Here is a 14,559-nt window from a genome sequence, read left to right as displayed (position 1 = left end):
CATATATGCAATGACATGCTGAGATGTGTCAGATACAGTTTTAGTCCAAATACCATATTCCATTTTTAGTCTCCCTGTGATGTGCCGGGTGGTTTCCAACCCTTTCATGCCTGGGGCCTATTGTGAACAAAAAGAAAAGTCTACGGAAGGAACCGATACTTAAAAAATTAAAAGCTGTTGTTTTCATTTTAATCAGTGACCTCCTTGCTTCCAGCAAGTGTCTATCTGGTGTGGGATAACCTAGTTTTTTGCTCTTGGGGTGCTGATTCTAGCCAAAAAGCATGGCTTCAGAAACAACAAACTGAACTGGATGAGTGAGAAATTTTTTTAGGGTAATTTTGATCAAATGCAGTTTTTGATTTGTGCTTTATTTGGACTTGGAGAACCCAACCCACTCATAAGATAGGATCCCTTTCTAGGGAAGGTGACCAGCACACAGCGTGCCTGAAGGTGTAGAGTCCCATAGACATGGGCAGAGGAAGGCCACCTGGAAGAGTCCTGTGGAGAAAAACAGTGACTCCCATCAGCCTGGAAGAATGCCTTAGGCCTGTCGCAGGCAGTGCCAGCAGCTTCCAGGCAGCCTGCTGAGCTGGAGACAAGGGTTTTGCCTTCTGGCCTCACACCCGGAGCTGCCGTGTCATCAGGCGCAGCACCTAGCAACCCTGGCTGACGATACCGTCCGCTTGGTGGTACACGTCAAGTCGGGCTTGTTTTACCACGAGGCATAAAGAGTAAGGGTTGGGGCAGTGGTTAAGGGTGGCACAGTGGTTAAGAGTCCTCCTGCCAATGCAGGGGACACGGGTTCGATCCGTGGTCTGGGAAGATCCCACATGCTGCGGAGCAACTCAGCCCGTGCGCCACGACTACTGAGCCAGCGCTCTAAAGCCCGCAAGCCACAGCTACCGAAGCCCACGTGCCTAGAGCCCGTGCTCCACAACAAGAGAAGCCACCGCTGGCTGCAACTAGACAAAGCACGGGTGCAGCAACAAAGACCCAACGCAGCCAAAAAAGGAAAAAAATAGTAAGCAATGACATAAGTTTTCACTTATAATTTAGGAAGCAGACCTTACCAGTTTTTATTTTCAAAGACCAAAAAGGAAGAAATCATCTTAAAGGATCAAGAGGAAGAAAATTAGATTGGATATAAAAGATTCATAATAACCAAGATGATTAGACTTGAACACAAGTTTCTAAGAAGTCTTCTTCCCTGGAGATTTTTTTAAAAACAGGGTAGGTTCTGTCTCGCCCCCGCTCTTGCCTAGATGACAGATTCAGACATAGATCACAGATGTATTCAATTAGATGAAGGCTTTTTACAAATGAGAGAAATCTTTGAGCTAGCTCACTTTAAAGAATTGTTATTTTCATTTTAATTTTTTTTAAGTAATGAGAGAGTCTCAGGTTTGTGGTTTAGATGTTTGTGAGTCCTGGCAGGTCCTCCTCAGCCCTGCCCTTGGTACCACTCCAGCCCCAGTGCTACCAGCCGGTGGCCCTGGGCTCTGCACACCCTTCTTAACATGGGAAGGAGTTATCCCTTTCAAAGAAGGGTGTTAATTATTTATTTTTGGCTGCGTCGGTCTTCGTTTCTGTGCGAGGGTTTTCTCTAGTTGTGGCAAGCGAGGGTCACTCTTCATCACGGAGCGCGGGCCTCTCACTATCGCAGCCTCTCTTGTTGCGGAGCACAGGCTCCAGACGCGCAGGCTCAGTAGTTGTGGCTCATGGGCCCAGTTGCTCCGCGGCACGCGGGATCCTCCCAGACCAGGGCCCGAACCCGTGTCCCCTGCATTGGCAGGCGGACTCTCAACCACTGCGCCACCAGGGAAGCCCTACGCATAGTTTTTAACGAGCATTAAAAAATAGACGGATTTACTGAGAAATGTGAGCTGTCATTCTGGAGTCTGTCCCCTGCGGGGAGGAGACGGTTGTTACTGCTGGTTTTTTTGTTTTGTTTGAACTCAGAATTTGAAACTAGAATTATTTACAATAAACCTATCAAAACCTAGCCTAAGGTCGGCTGCCTTTTGTCTAAATTCTAGTTGATTATAAAATATAAAAAAGACATTTCTAAGTGTCTCAAAGCTGATTCTCCTAAATAGTGAAGGATTATGTGAAAGTTTGTGTCAGGCTTAGCAACCTTCCCCCACCCCCCGCCCTCAGCTACAGTGAAAAAGTAAACTTCTGGCCAGACTTTCAGAAGATAAATAGAATTATCATGTCTTAATCAGTGAGATTTAAAATGTACTTTTAAAGAAGCCTGTAAATTCCAACAAGGTGCAGTCACTTCTAGTCATTTTATAATCTTTGACACCACTCTGTGGGACAGGAGCAATGGTTATGTCTGATTATTCTTTATCTCATGGGGTCGTTGGGAGGAATTAGGGCTAGGAAATTTGGGAAGCGTAGAATGAATTCAGAAGACTTACTTCTTATAATTTCTCTATATACCCTGGTCCCTAGAAAGCTTATCAAAAATAAAAAGAATTTACCAGAAATCCTTTGGGGATAACTTTACTTTCTTTTTTTTTAGACCTTCACTTGACCCACCCTCTCCTGCCCATCATTCCTTGCTTTCTGACCCAAAGCTACTTGTCTGTGAATTACACTCCAGTCTCTCTCTTAAAGGCACATGTCCCTTCCCAGCATCTGAGATGCCTCTAGGTCTTTCTGATTGTGGGCGTGGGGAGAGGGGATGTTGATAGAGACTAGAGCCTGCGCCACCCACGGCTGCACCCAGACCATGGAGGGGCTGCTAGACATCCTGCCCATGGTTTCTTCCTGAAGCAGGAGCCAGAGGGACATGCTGTGGAGAAACAGCCTCAGAAACTCCTCCGCTGCCTCCAGCCTTAGGAAGTAGCCCTGTGGTGGAACCCTGTTAATAGTGATAATAGCACAACCACTGCAGTGACGTGCTTGGCACTGCCATGTCTTGAGCCCTTACTGAAGACAAGGCTCCATGCTGGGTGCGTCATAATTGTTACCTCATGTTCATCCTCCCAGCAACCCCATGAGGTAAGTCCTCATTTTTGGAAATAAAGGGTATGAGGCTCAGAAAGGTTAAATAATTTGTGGAAGATCACACAGCAAGTGGCAGAGCCAGGATCCAAACCCAGGTCTCTGGGGTCCCCCAGACATGGGTTTTTTATTTCCTCTGCTGATTCCTTTCCCTCTCCTGCTGCACTCTGTGTTCTTGGTTGGCCCCTTCGCCAGGGGCTCTCTGATGCCTAACTCCAGGCATCCAGCTTGCCCTGCTTCTGAGTCGGTCATGCTTCGCTCGGCTGAGCCAGAGTCTCCCGGTGTGGCATCCAGGAATATGAGGTTAGGAAAGCTCCCCAAGTAATCTGGCACATGATCAGGGCTGAGAACCGCTGCAGTGGAGGAATGCCACCCTTTTCAACCTCCAAAAAAGGAAGGAGATACTCGCCAATGCAAATTTGGGGATTTGAATGTAGAATGAGAGTGGGGAATACAGATTGAAAAGAACACGCTTTTCTACTCTGAACATGGCCAGATGATGCTGGCTCTCTTGACATGCTTCATGTCAAGAAAATGGGAGATTATTTTCAAATGATGCCTCCACGTCAGCAAAGCCGAGTAACTGGTGTATTACTTTGTGGTCCATGCCGGTGAGAACCCATTTGGCCCTGTCAGGATAAAGGGCTATCGTATCAGCCAAGGGTGAAGTCTCAGAGACCAGCTTTTTCCCTTGCTTTTGGATGCCTCTTCCACTGCTGTCAGGCTGATGGTGGCCACTGCCACCTCCTGGTGAAGTGACTTAAGACAACCTCAGGGGGCTTCCCTGGTGGCGCAGTGATTGAGAGTCCGCCTGCCGATGCAGGGGACACGGGTTCGTGCCCCGGTTCGGGAAGATCCCACATGCCGTGGAGCGGCTGGGCCCGTGAGCCGTGGCCGCTGAGCCTGCGCGTCCGGAGCCTGTGCTCCGCCATGGGAGAGGCCACAACAGTGACAGGCCCGCATAATGCCAAAAAAAAAAAAAAAGACACAACCTCAGGACATCCTCAGGTTGTGGTGACTTACCACGCCATAGTGGTCAGTCTCACTGAGCTTTTTCCCCATTCCTAGATGGGGATGCACTAAGGCAAGGGTTTAGGAGGCTGATTTTCCCAAGCATATCTATATTTGAGTTAAGATAATCCTCTACTGGCCTTAAAGGATTTCTAAGAATAGGCTTATTTTGCTTGAATTCAAGCAAATGGTTCTATCCTTAAGATGCCTGGCCAGGATCTGTGCCTGAACTCCAGCGAGTACTGCCCGAAGGAGGGGCTGAGTGCTTGCAGCCATCACCTTTGCTCCCCTAACTAGAGCTGCCCAGAATTCCTCTGCTTAGCAAGCGCAGAAGTCTGACCTGCGAGATAGTTGAGAGAGAGTAGCAGTGAGTCCCTTTCCACCTTCGAGGGAGGGACGCCCCGGGAGATGAGGCCGGTGAGTTGTCTTCCAGCCCTCTGGTCCTTTCATTCCCATCCTGCTCCACCTCATTCTCTTTACTCCTCACATTTGATTTTTTTTTCTGAATTTGTCTTCTGTAGCTATTCTAACAGCCTCTATTGATCTTTTTTCAATGTTTAGAATTTGATTGCTTCCAACCAGAACATAGACGATTTTGGGTCTGTTCCCCCAAGCTCCCTGGACTCTTCCTGACTATCTTGCCCCACTCCCCCTTTTTCTTATTCTTCCTCCGCAATCCCACCTAGCCTTTATACCCACCTCTGCGTACATTTTTGTTTGACCATTTTTGTTTGTTGGGTGGGTGTGTGGGTGTCTGTCTCGACCCCTTTATCCTTTCTCCTCCTGAGTGTGTGGGGTAAAGCAGGAAAAGGGATTAATTTGAGCAGTGGAAAAAGATTGTGTTAAAAATGAGCCACTGATATTAGAAAAATAATTTTAAGTTTAAAGGCCTAACAAATGCATAAAATTGAAATTTAATTGATATAGGCAAGCGATTATGCAAATACTGCTTTTAGTCAGTCATCCCATTTTGGTCAATTACACACTTTTTATAGAACAAACAGCACTTTCTCCAGTGTCTTTAAGATTATTATAAATTCTTTAAAAAAAAAAAAACTGAAGAAGTCTTTTTTAGTCTATTTAAAGTTACTGTGGTTGGAAAGGCAATTATGTGCCTCCTGGCAGTTTTAGGAGAGTAGCTGTCCCCAAATGGAGCCTCCAAGAACAGATTGCCAAAGCCCAGAGGGCAGTCACTGGTGCGCAAACGTCAAAGCCCAGCAGGGGTCTTCAGGGCTCAGGAGTGAGTTGTTCACCCCCAGTAAATGCTGCTCAGTGTTAGAATTTTCTGGAAGTCACTGGCACAGGAAGTTCTGGGTATTGCTGCCAAGATTTGATGTTTGCTGCTTGGGGCTCTGAAGGACACAGTCAGCGTGTGGCTCCACCACAAGCAGGAATCACAAGATCCCGGCTCTGCTGAGCCCACTAGGACGTTCTTTGAAAGGACTCTTGGAGAAAGAGTGAAAGCAGGATTTCATGCATAGAGATATCTGTGTTCATAGACAACTTGAGAAACATTTCATTTAGTGTGTCTCAACTATGGTTAGACACACACTTATTTGGCCAGCTCTGGTGTACAGAAATGCAGAAGGTGAACCTTACACCCGGTTTTCCCATTCAATGTATTTCCAGCTGCATCTCCACCTGTCCCAGTATAGACTTAGCCTGCCAGGAGAAGGTACAAGAAGCAGCAAGTGAAAGATGTAGCAAGAGTGACTTAGTTTTACCCGTTTCCCTGGAGAAGAGCAGGAGGAAAGCTGGAAGTGTGGTGGGGTAACTCAGGAAACTTTTTTTTGCGTGTTGCAGAAAAGTAGAGCAAAGGCTTCAAGGGCTAGAAGTCAGCCTGGCCAGCACTGCAGTGCGTGACTCGAGTTTCAAAAGAACACCCTCCCCTGCCTCTTCCCTAATAAAAATGATAATGGAATAGCCACAGTTCTCCCCAGGATTGGGCAGATGAGGGTAGAACAAAGTCCCATCCCTATCACAGGGATGAGAGGCAGCATAGGTAGGGAAGTGGGTTCAGAAAGACCTTGAATCCATTCCTGCTTTGTCTTTCTCACTGTATGGCTAAGGGCAGATTTGCTTAACCTCCCTGGGCCCTAATTTCCTTGTCTCTAAGATAGATATTTGCATACCTCCAGGAGTTTTTGCAAGGATTAAGAGAGGCAATATTAGTAAATTACCAGTTACTATTAGGCTCTTAATAATGGGAGCAGCTATTATTTTTATTCATAAATGTAGGTAAAATTTTCTCCCATTAGATTTGCAAGACAAACATTACATATTAAAAGAATAAATTATACATCCCCTGGAGCTTGTCCTTACTGCTAGTGTCCAGATGAACCTGTGCAACTTCAGTTTGCCCACTTGAAAGTCAATGAACTGAAATCCACGTGTCAGACTTGGATGCTGTGGACACTGGGAAAAATGAAAAGCTAGTTCACGGAGACACCCCTGCCCTGTGCTAGCCTGAGATGGGGGAGATTTCTTTTTCCACTTACCCCAAGTAAGAAACAGCTTTAAGGAGGTTCGGTCATTCAAACTTCTCTGTTGCCTTCACCCCCCACCCCTCTCTTTCCTACTTCTTCTAACTTTCAAAATACACGGATTAACTGCCCAAGCCATGCTGTTTCTTTTTTCCATCTCAGAAGAACTGTTTCTCATTTTCCTTTAACAAGTCCTCTAGAAGTCCACATTAGAAAGCTCTAGGGAGCAAAAACTTTTAAAGAGCTGAGAATTTTTTCAAAGATCTTTGAATGTTTAAAATGCCATTTTTCCCTCATGAAAACTGTGCTGCTTACCTCAAGAGCGAGGTTATAAGTTAACCCTCACCTTACCATCTGCTCCTAGGCTGTCATTTCCCCATGATTCAGAGAGATACAGTGTTTTGAGCTAAAATGCTAGGCTGGATTTTAAACACTACTTACACTGGTTTCTAACTAAGCGAACTACTCATTTGGCAGGCACCATTTTTCCCATCAAATCTCTGCATTCAAAGCTGATTTTTCGTTTTCTTTGGTGCTGTGGCATTTTATCAGTACAATAATCAAGTTGTGTTAAAAAGCAAAAGCCCTGTTCAACTTTAAGGATAAGAATTAGTCAATATCAAAGCAACAAGAGGGAGGGAGGGAGGATAAAAGATATCTTGGTACCTGAAGCTTTTCCATTATTGGAGCTGGGGAGACCTGGGACAGATAAAATGGGGAGACGAAAGGGGAGATAGACTGGTTTTGAATAATACTCAAAATAATAGCAGTGTGAGCTTTATTTACATTTTATAAAATATTCTGGCCTTTTCTGCTCTGAAACTTAAAATGACTTGCGTGGAGATAAGGACTTGACCGACACTTAGCCATCGACACATTACATCGGATTCTCTGACTTGTCTTTGCAGGCTAGTTCATGTGCTCTGTTAGAGCTGTTACTGATTTTAAGGGAAGGAGTTGGGTCTTCATTCCATATTCATGAATTCTGAATTCAGGTTAGCGAGCTATTAGAAAACGGGAGAGGCTGTTTCAGCCTAACTCTTGTTGGAGAAATTCTTTGGAGGGATGTAGTGATCCCTCGTGGGATCGTGGATGTAGTGATTAAATATCCTGGGTTTCCAGGACAGTCCCAGCAGAAAAACCTATTCTCGTGAGTGAAGCTGTGGTCTCATTTTTAGTTCAATGCAGCCATCTCCATGAAGGATTTATGTCTTGTCTTTGTTCTGCCAGTCTTAGCGCCCCAGTCGGTGTTCCACTTATTTGGGGACGTGTGCTGTGCCCTTTGAGAGCCATCCCCCACCACAGAAACCCGTGTGTGTTTGCACTTTCCGTGAGCAGCACCTTTGCAGAGCAAACTGTGTAACCACATCTGCCAAGCGCATGTGGGGTGCCAAGAAAGGAAAGCTACTCGAGGAACCAGTTAGAGGGGGAATCAAAACATGATTATGAGGGGTTTCTCAAAGTGTTTTCTTAGCTGCAGTACCTCTTTGCTCCATGATATTGTATATGGAACCCTAGCATATGAAATGGGACACAGCTGAGCTGGGCAGCTGGAAACCACACCCCCAGGCCTCCCCATCCCACCCAGCAGGCCTGGGGGCTCCATGAAACTCAGCAGTATGGACCAGAGACAGCACGAGCACCCAGGCATCTATCTCAGCCCGTTTCCCACTCAGCCAGGCTGGGGACCAGCTTTGCTTGTGGAAATTCTCTCGAGAGGGCCTTTGGCTATTTGTCTCCGTGTGTTTCTGGGTGTCAGGAGCAGTCTTTCCCCAGGCGTCATGAATGTACCTTCCTGACTACAGGTCTGTTTGGTTGGGTGGGTTCTCCAAACCCAGCTCTGAACTGTGGTTTGCCGTGGTGTAGCTTCTGGTGCTGGGCTCCTTCTCTGTCCGCTGGGCTCCCGGGTATGGCTGGATGCCGGTGCAGGACAGTGGCAGTGGGCGACGTGTCACTCTGTTCTCTCACCTTAGCCGGATGTCTCCTGATCACGTTTTGTTTTGTTCACTAGATGATGATTCAGATCTGTACTCTCCTCGATATTCCTTTTCTGAAGACAGTAAGTGACTTAGAATTTCTTGGTTGTAGGGGAGGAAGGGAGAGTGGTGAACGAGGGAAGACATCTTCCTGTTTTGAGTTTTCATCTATTTTAAGTCTTTCTTTTAAAGCCCACTTTTTCCTTCTCCAGCAAAATCTCCCCTTTCTGTGCCGCGCTCAAAAAGTGAGATGAACTACATTGATGGTGAGAAGGTAGTTAAGAGGTCGGCCACACTTCCCCTCCCGACCCGCTCTTCCTCGCTAAAATCAAGCCCGGAAAGGTAAGTGCTCTCATCAGCTCTGTGATTTTAGGTTCTCATATACAATCTCTTTCTCTGTGTCAGGCAGCATTGGAGCCAGGAGTCAAGCAGACCTGAGTTTGAATCCCTGCTCTGTCACTTATTAGCAGTGATTTGTTTTTTCTGAGTCTCAGTGTTCTCATCTGTAAAATGGGGATATATTTTGCATTCATAGGCATGTTGCAAGGGTAAAACAAGATGCTGCATGTAACATTTCTAGTAGTGCCTGGCTCACAGTATGCACTTAATAATGTTGACGATAATTATCATCCCTTTTTACCTCTTCACAAGAGAAATCTTAGCCGTAAGATTTGTCATGTGTTTTTATACTCTGTGCATACTGATGGGGCCCATAGCAGAGAATATAATTTTAAAATGAAGCCACGCTTTTTAGTATCTATTTATTTATTCAACACATTATCAAAGCATAAGGCTCGCATGGTTGTGATGATATCAGTCATCTGTTAATGCCCGCACCAGATGACCCGACTGTCTTTTATTGACTCTTCTGCCCTCTGGAGCAACCTCCTGTGCCATCTGGACTGGTGTCCCATGCGTCTCCCAGCTCCCTCTTCCACCACTTCTCAATCCACAAAAAGGCCCTGGCCAAACTGAATTCTTTCTTTTTCCTTTAAATACACACTGTTTCACACCTCCAAACTATTTCCATCTTCATAGACAAATGAACGGCTGTTTTTGAAATCCCACATATACGTAAGTGACATCTGCCTGAGGAATTTGATAATTACTCTGAAAGGAAGGCTGGGTATACCCATAAATCCTTACAAGTGCGTTCATCGAGCGCCTACTGGGTACATTCTGTGTGCGGGTTGAACCAGATGCTATGGAGGAATGTAAACATACATAAATCATCGTCCCTGCCTTCAAGAAGTTTATAACCTCGCAGGAAAAACTGAATATAATATCACAGTGCAAAGTGCAGTTAGGTACATGTATAAAAATTTTGCAAATAATTTCCAAGGCTTCATGTATCCTCTGAAATCCCTCACTGGATCGGGTTAAGTACTTGTGCCAAAGGCTGCAGTTTTGATGATTACCGGATGGGGTGTGGAACAGGGAAGAAGAACATGGTTATAATAACAAATAACATTTATTGAGTGGTTCCTGGGGGCCTGGCGCTCTGCTAGGTGATTTACATGCTGAGACATACTGTCTCATTTAATCCTTAAAGCAACCCCATTTTTCAGATGAGGAAACTAAGGTAGGTAGCGGCAAAGTGCTTGGCCCAGATCAGCTAGCTAGCAAGTGCTGTAGCAGGGCTGGAGCCACAGCTGCCTGGCTCCGGGACCTGCATTCTCTCTCACTGCACTAGCCTGAGTGGGAAGTACAGGCATGTCTGGGGAATGATAAGCTCCTGAGAGCAGAGCAAGGTGAAGGATTTTTCCAGAGCAAGCTTTGCTGCTGCCGCTGCTGCTGCTTCCTTTCTTCTCTTTCTCTTCTCTCTGCTTCCCAGTGTCTGGTTGTGAGCACAGGACACCTCAAGCCTTTTGTGAAGCGAACACAGGGATCTGTTTGTTTGAAGAAGGAAACCAGCACAACTAAATGCTTTGGGCGGAGTCCGATTTTGTGCCTCGGATATAAAAATTCCTTGATTAGACTAGAGTCAGCCAAAGTCTGACCTGTCGGATGCCAATTTTCATGAAAATAGCTCTAATAGGATTTCCTTTCTACAGAAACGACTGGGAGCCCCCAGATAAGAAAGCGGATACAAGAAAATACCGTGCAGAACCCAAAAGCATTTACGAGTATCAGCCGGGCAAGTCCTCCGTTCTGACCAGCGAAAAGATGGTAATGTGCATATTAGAGTTCTTTTGTCTCACCCTGCCTGTGTTCTTTAATCCAGATGCACTGTGTGCACTTGGATTACATTCTTTCTCCCTTGAAATAGACTTGCTTTGTTTAGAAGACAATGAAAATATGAAGCATTTTTACCCTTTTCATTTTTGCAGGTGTTCACAAAATAAGTCCCAAGAATGCTTTGAAAGAATCCTCTCATTGTGGCTTTGTTGCTCTCTTTGCTCATGGTTTTCACTAACTTTAAATTTTGTGATGTAAGGTGGATTTTGCCACTATCTTTTTTTAAACACCTAACCATTCGTTTATCAGGCTTATTACTAACTGGACTAAAGTTGGGGTTTCTTAGGTGACTCTTATTTGAACATGCGCAAAGTTTGTAGAAGTTACTAGTACATCGTTAAAAGCCAAATAATTAATATGATGATGTGACTTGGGGGGAAAAAGCCCCCGGCTGTTAGAGTATGTCTTTTAGGTCTTCCTTTTCTGACAAGTGCAATAGAGAGGACGAGTTTCATATTCAGTCTGGTTTATGGTTCCCTATACAAGTTCGCATCTCCAAGCAATTATCAGTGGGGAAAATGGCCTGTATGGGCATAGCAGACCACCCTGCAAAAGCAGGGGAGAATTTTTACAAACTGACTAGTTTCATATCTGCCGATCACGTTTCCTTTAATTCACCCTTCATTAGAAAAAGCTGGTTTCAGAATTCTGAACATGGTTAAAGGGATCCTCCAAAGCTCTATAAATCCTGCAGCTGTGCCAGCAGGATGGAATTATCACGCTGGGGATTGACTCTTATTAAAATGCTGTTACCACACTGAGTCCAGAATAAGTAGGCCTCTGAAATGAGGGCTCAAATTATTCTCCCTCCACCTCTTTTGCTCTACATGTTTTTAAGGAATAATTGATTTGACTTCTAATAAAAAGGTGACACAAAGGGATAAGTAATTTTAATTAGGAAAAAAGGTTCAACAGGTCACAGAAATGCTTCAGAGTTGTCATTCTTCAGCATTTACTGTGTACCACAGTAATTTTAAGCAAAAAGTTCTGAGAGGTGCGGAGAATTTTGCCTCTGGCTCAACCCTGCATTGGAGGTTCTCTCTCTCTTAGAAGGTAACAAGTACGGAAGGTAATCCTCCATACAGGTCTTCCTAGAAAGAATGTCACGTCCTTTGAGTATATTCCCAACACTTGCCTAACAAGTGGTGGACACACCATCACCTGTCAGTACACTTCAATGATTTTAGAGACTCTGTAGGCCTTTGGGTGCTTTTGTATTGGCAATTTATTATTTATTATTGTTCATAGAAGGTCATTGATTTATTGAAGGCTTGCCCCTTAATTTCTTCTTTGTTTCCTCCTCCTTTCCTTCGTTCCTAATAATTTGACCACTATTCAAAACTAGGAAAAAAACAGTAACATAGTTTTATTTTTCTCACTGATACCACAATGGTCACAATGTCTTCCATGTCATAGTCCTTGGGATCATTTATATTGTTTTTACAAACCCAGAAAAGTAGCACACAGTGCCCACGGGGCCCTCTTAGGGGAGTTGTGCTGACCATACATGTGGATTGCCAAGCACCATCTGGGTGTTCCCACACAGGAAGCCCCCTGGTTGTACCAGGACCTGGGCCAACCCAGTTAGGACATAACACCAAAGGCTGGCCAGGGGGGAACAACACTGTGCAGCTGTTTTAGTTTCGTGCCTCTCCCTCTATTTAGCGCTATTCTTCCCAAAGAGTCATTTTTCATTTCAGAGAGAATCTTCATCTTTTCACAGTCTACTCTTCACAGGGGTTGAATTCGTCCTTTACTTTTGAATTTCTTTTCCCGCTATTTTTGCCACATGAGCAGAAACGTTGGAATGTGAGTTTCAGCACGTGAGTCCTGCCTTTTGGTTTCCAGTGTCGGGTTTACCAGAATTTGAGGAACCCCCTTCCTTCCACAGCCACCACCCCACCACCGCACACATACATACACACACACACACACACACATTTTTGTTGTTGTTAACTCTGAATAAGTATACTAACTAGAGACAGACAGATGTAGAATCTAAATGTGCTCTCAGAAATGCACATCTCCTTTTAAGGGGGAAAATCCACTTTTCCCCCCAATTCTTTTCCAGTTGGAGGTGCTCGTGTCTGCTTAAGCCTGGCAATTTAAATTGTGGCCTCACAGGCACATCTCTCTATCTGTTGTTCACACAAAGAGTTGAAGAGTAGGCCGTAAAGGTTGCCTTAGAGCACATCTTGTTCCTGGAGCAAACCCACAGCATCCCAGACAGATAAACACTGTGCTACCTTCAGAATCCCCCCAGGAGATTCAGTCTTGGTGACCTATTCAGCTGTTTGGCAAACTCATCTGACGTTCTTCATCACTGTTTGGCCTCCCTCTTATCATAGTATGAGTCCATTTTCTTCTCTTCTGGTCTTGGAATTGGAGACCTGTTGGTCAGTCCCTGCTTTGTCAGAAATGGCTTTTTTCAGGCTGTGTTCCTTTTACTTTCCTCCAAAGTCCCTTATAGAACTGAACTTCAGCTCAATTCAATAAATATATACAATTGACCCTTGAACAACATGGGTTTGAACTGCACGGTCAACTTGTACATGGATTCTTTTCAATAGTAAATGCTATAGCCCTGCACAGTTGTGGTTGGTTGGATCTGTGGATATAGAGGAACCGTGGCTACAGAGGGCCAACTGTAAATTATACTTGGATTTTTCGATTGCATGCACCCCTAATTGCCCACACTGTTCAAGGGTCTGCTGTATAGAATAACTTTGATGTGCCGAGCTCTGCATTAGATGTTGGAGTTCCTGCTCCCATAGGGGTATAGTAGGAAGGACAGACATTAAAATCGTTATTACAGACACGATATATATTTGAAAGTGTAAATAAAACAAGGGGATTTACCCAACTTGGTTTCTTCCCATTTCACTGTCACCTTGAATTCCTTCCTGACTTTTCAAGTCTGTCACTTGCCCCTGTTTTAGCTTGGTGTCATCCACAAACTAAGCAGGCCCGCCCCCTTCTCATGGGGAGTATGAGAAATGTAGACAGCACTGGACTAGGAATTGCAAGGTCTGAGTTCTGAGTTCGAATTCTGACTCTGCCTTATGTCTTGGGACATCGCTTGACCTTTCTGAACCACAGTGTTTTCATCTGTAAAATGAAATTATTATCTGGCCTGCCAGCCTCACTGAAGCATTGAGTGAGAGGATCACGTGTGATAATGTGGGTTAAAGATCTATGACCATTATAAAGTGCCGTGTAAATGACCGGGCCACATTCAGATTATTTAATTAAAATCTGAAGCTAGTCTCTGGCTCCCGTCCAAGCAGCAAAACTGTCCTTCAGGACAATCAGTTGTTCCTCTCAAGTCACCTGCCTTTTCTGAGGATTTTGCCAAGCTGGGAAAAGATAGCCACCCGTAGCAGAGAACTCAGCCTGGCCTTGTGGAATCTGCTTTGCCTGCCAGTACAGAGAGCCTGTTCTGCATCTAGAAAGGACGTTTCCTGCCTGTCCGTTCTGTACTTGGATCTGTAGCGGAGTTATAAATGCAGAATCAAATGCTGTGTGATATTGCCTCTTTCACTTTCTCTCTGGCAGCTCAGAGGGCTGAGGCTGGCTGCTCTGGGTCCAAGCTGGTTGACATACCTCCTGACTCAGTTCCCTGCCCAGCATTAACCTCAGCAGTAAAACAATCTGCAAACAACCTTTGACAATAAAATGGGTTAATTCTTTCAGGACTGAGAACCAGAACATTCAGGCAGTTTCCTGAAAGAGTTGATACTTTTTTTTTTTTTTAATGAAAAGAAACTACTCCCAGAGAGCAATTTATAAATAGTCTTTTAAAATAATAAACATGAAATAGGTTTCATGGAACCCCATCA

General features: G+C 44.8%; 1 protein-coding gene across 5 annotated transcripts in view; it reads left to right on the top strand.

Annotated features, from left to right (window-relative positions):
• SORBS1 (sorbin and SH3 domain containing 1) overlaps positions 1 to 14,559 on the top strand; it is a 239,950-nt gene that overhangs the window by 166,038 nt on the left and 59,353 nt on the right. For all 5 annotated transcript variants that reach the window (XM_024750684.1, XM_024750683.1, XM_024750685.1 and 2 more), the window contains 3 exons: positions 8,518 to 8,565; positions 8,695 to 8,824; positions 10,537 to 10,651. In XM_024750684.1, coding sequence (XP_024606452.1) covers positions 8,518 to 8,565; positions 8,695 to 8,824; positions 10,537 to 10,651 — 293 coding nt within the window. The remainder of the gene's footprint in view (positions 1 to 8,517; positions 8,566 to 8,694; positions 8,825 to 10,536; positions 10,652 to 14,559) is intronic.

Source organism: Neophocaena asiaeorientalis, unplaced genomic scaffold (assembly GCF_003031525.2).
Source record: "Neophocaena asiaeorientalis asiaeorientalis breed wild unplaced genomic scaffold, Neophocaena_asiaeorientalis_V1.1 scaffold807, whole genome shotgun sequence".
In the NCBI taxonomy this organism is placed as follows: domain Eukaryota; kingdom Metazoa; phylum Chordata; class Mammalia; order Artiodactyla; family Phocoenidae; genus Neophocaena; species Neophocaena asiaeorientalis.
Note: the sequence above shows the minus strand (reverse complement) of the source record. Positions and strands in the feature narration are given on the sequence as shown.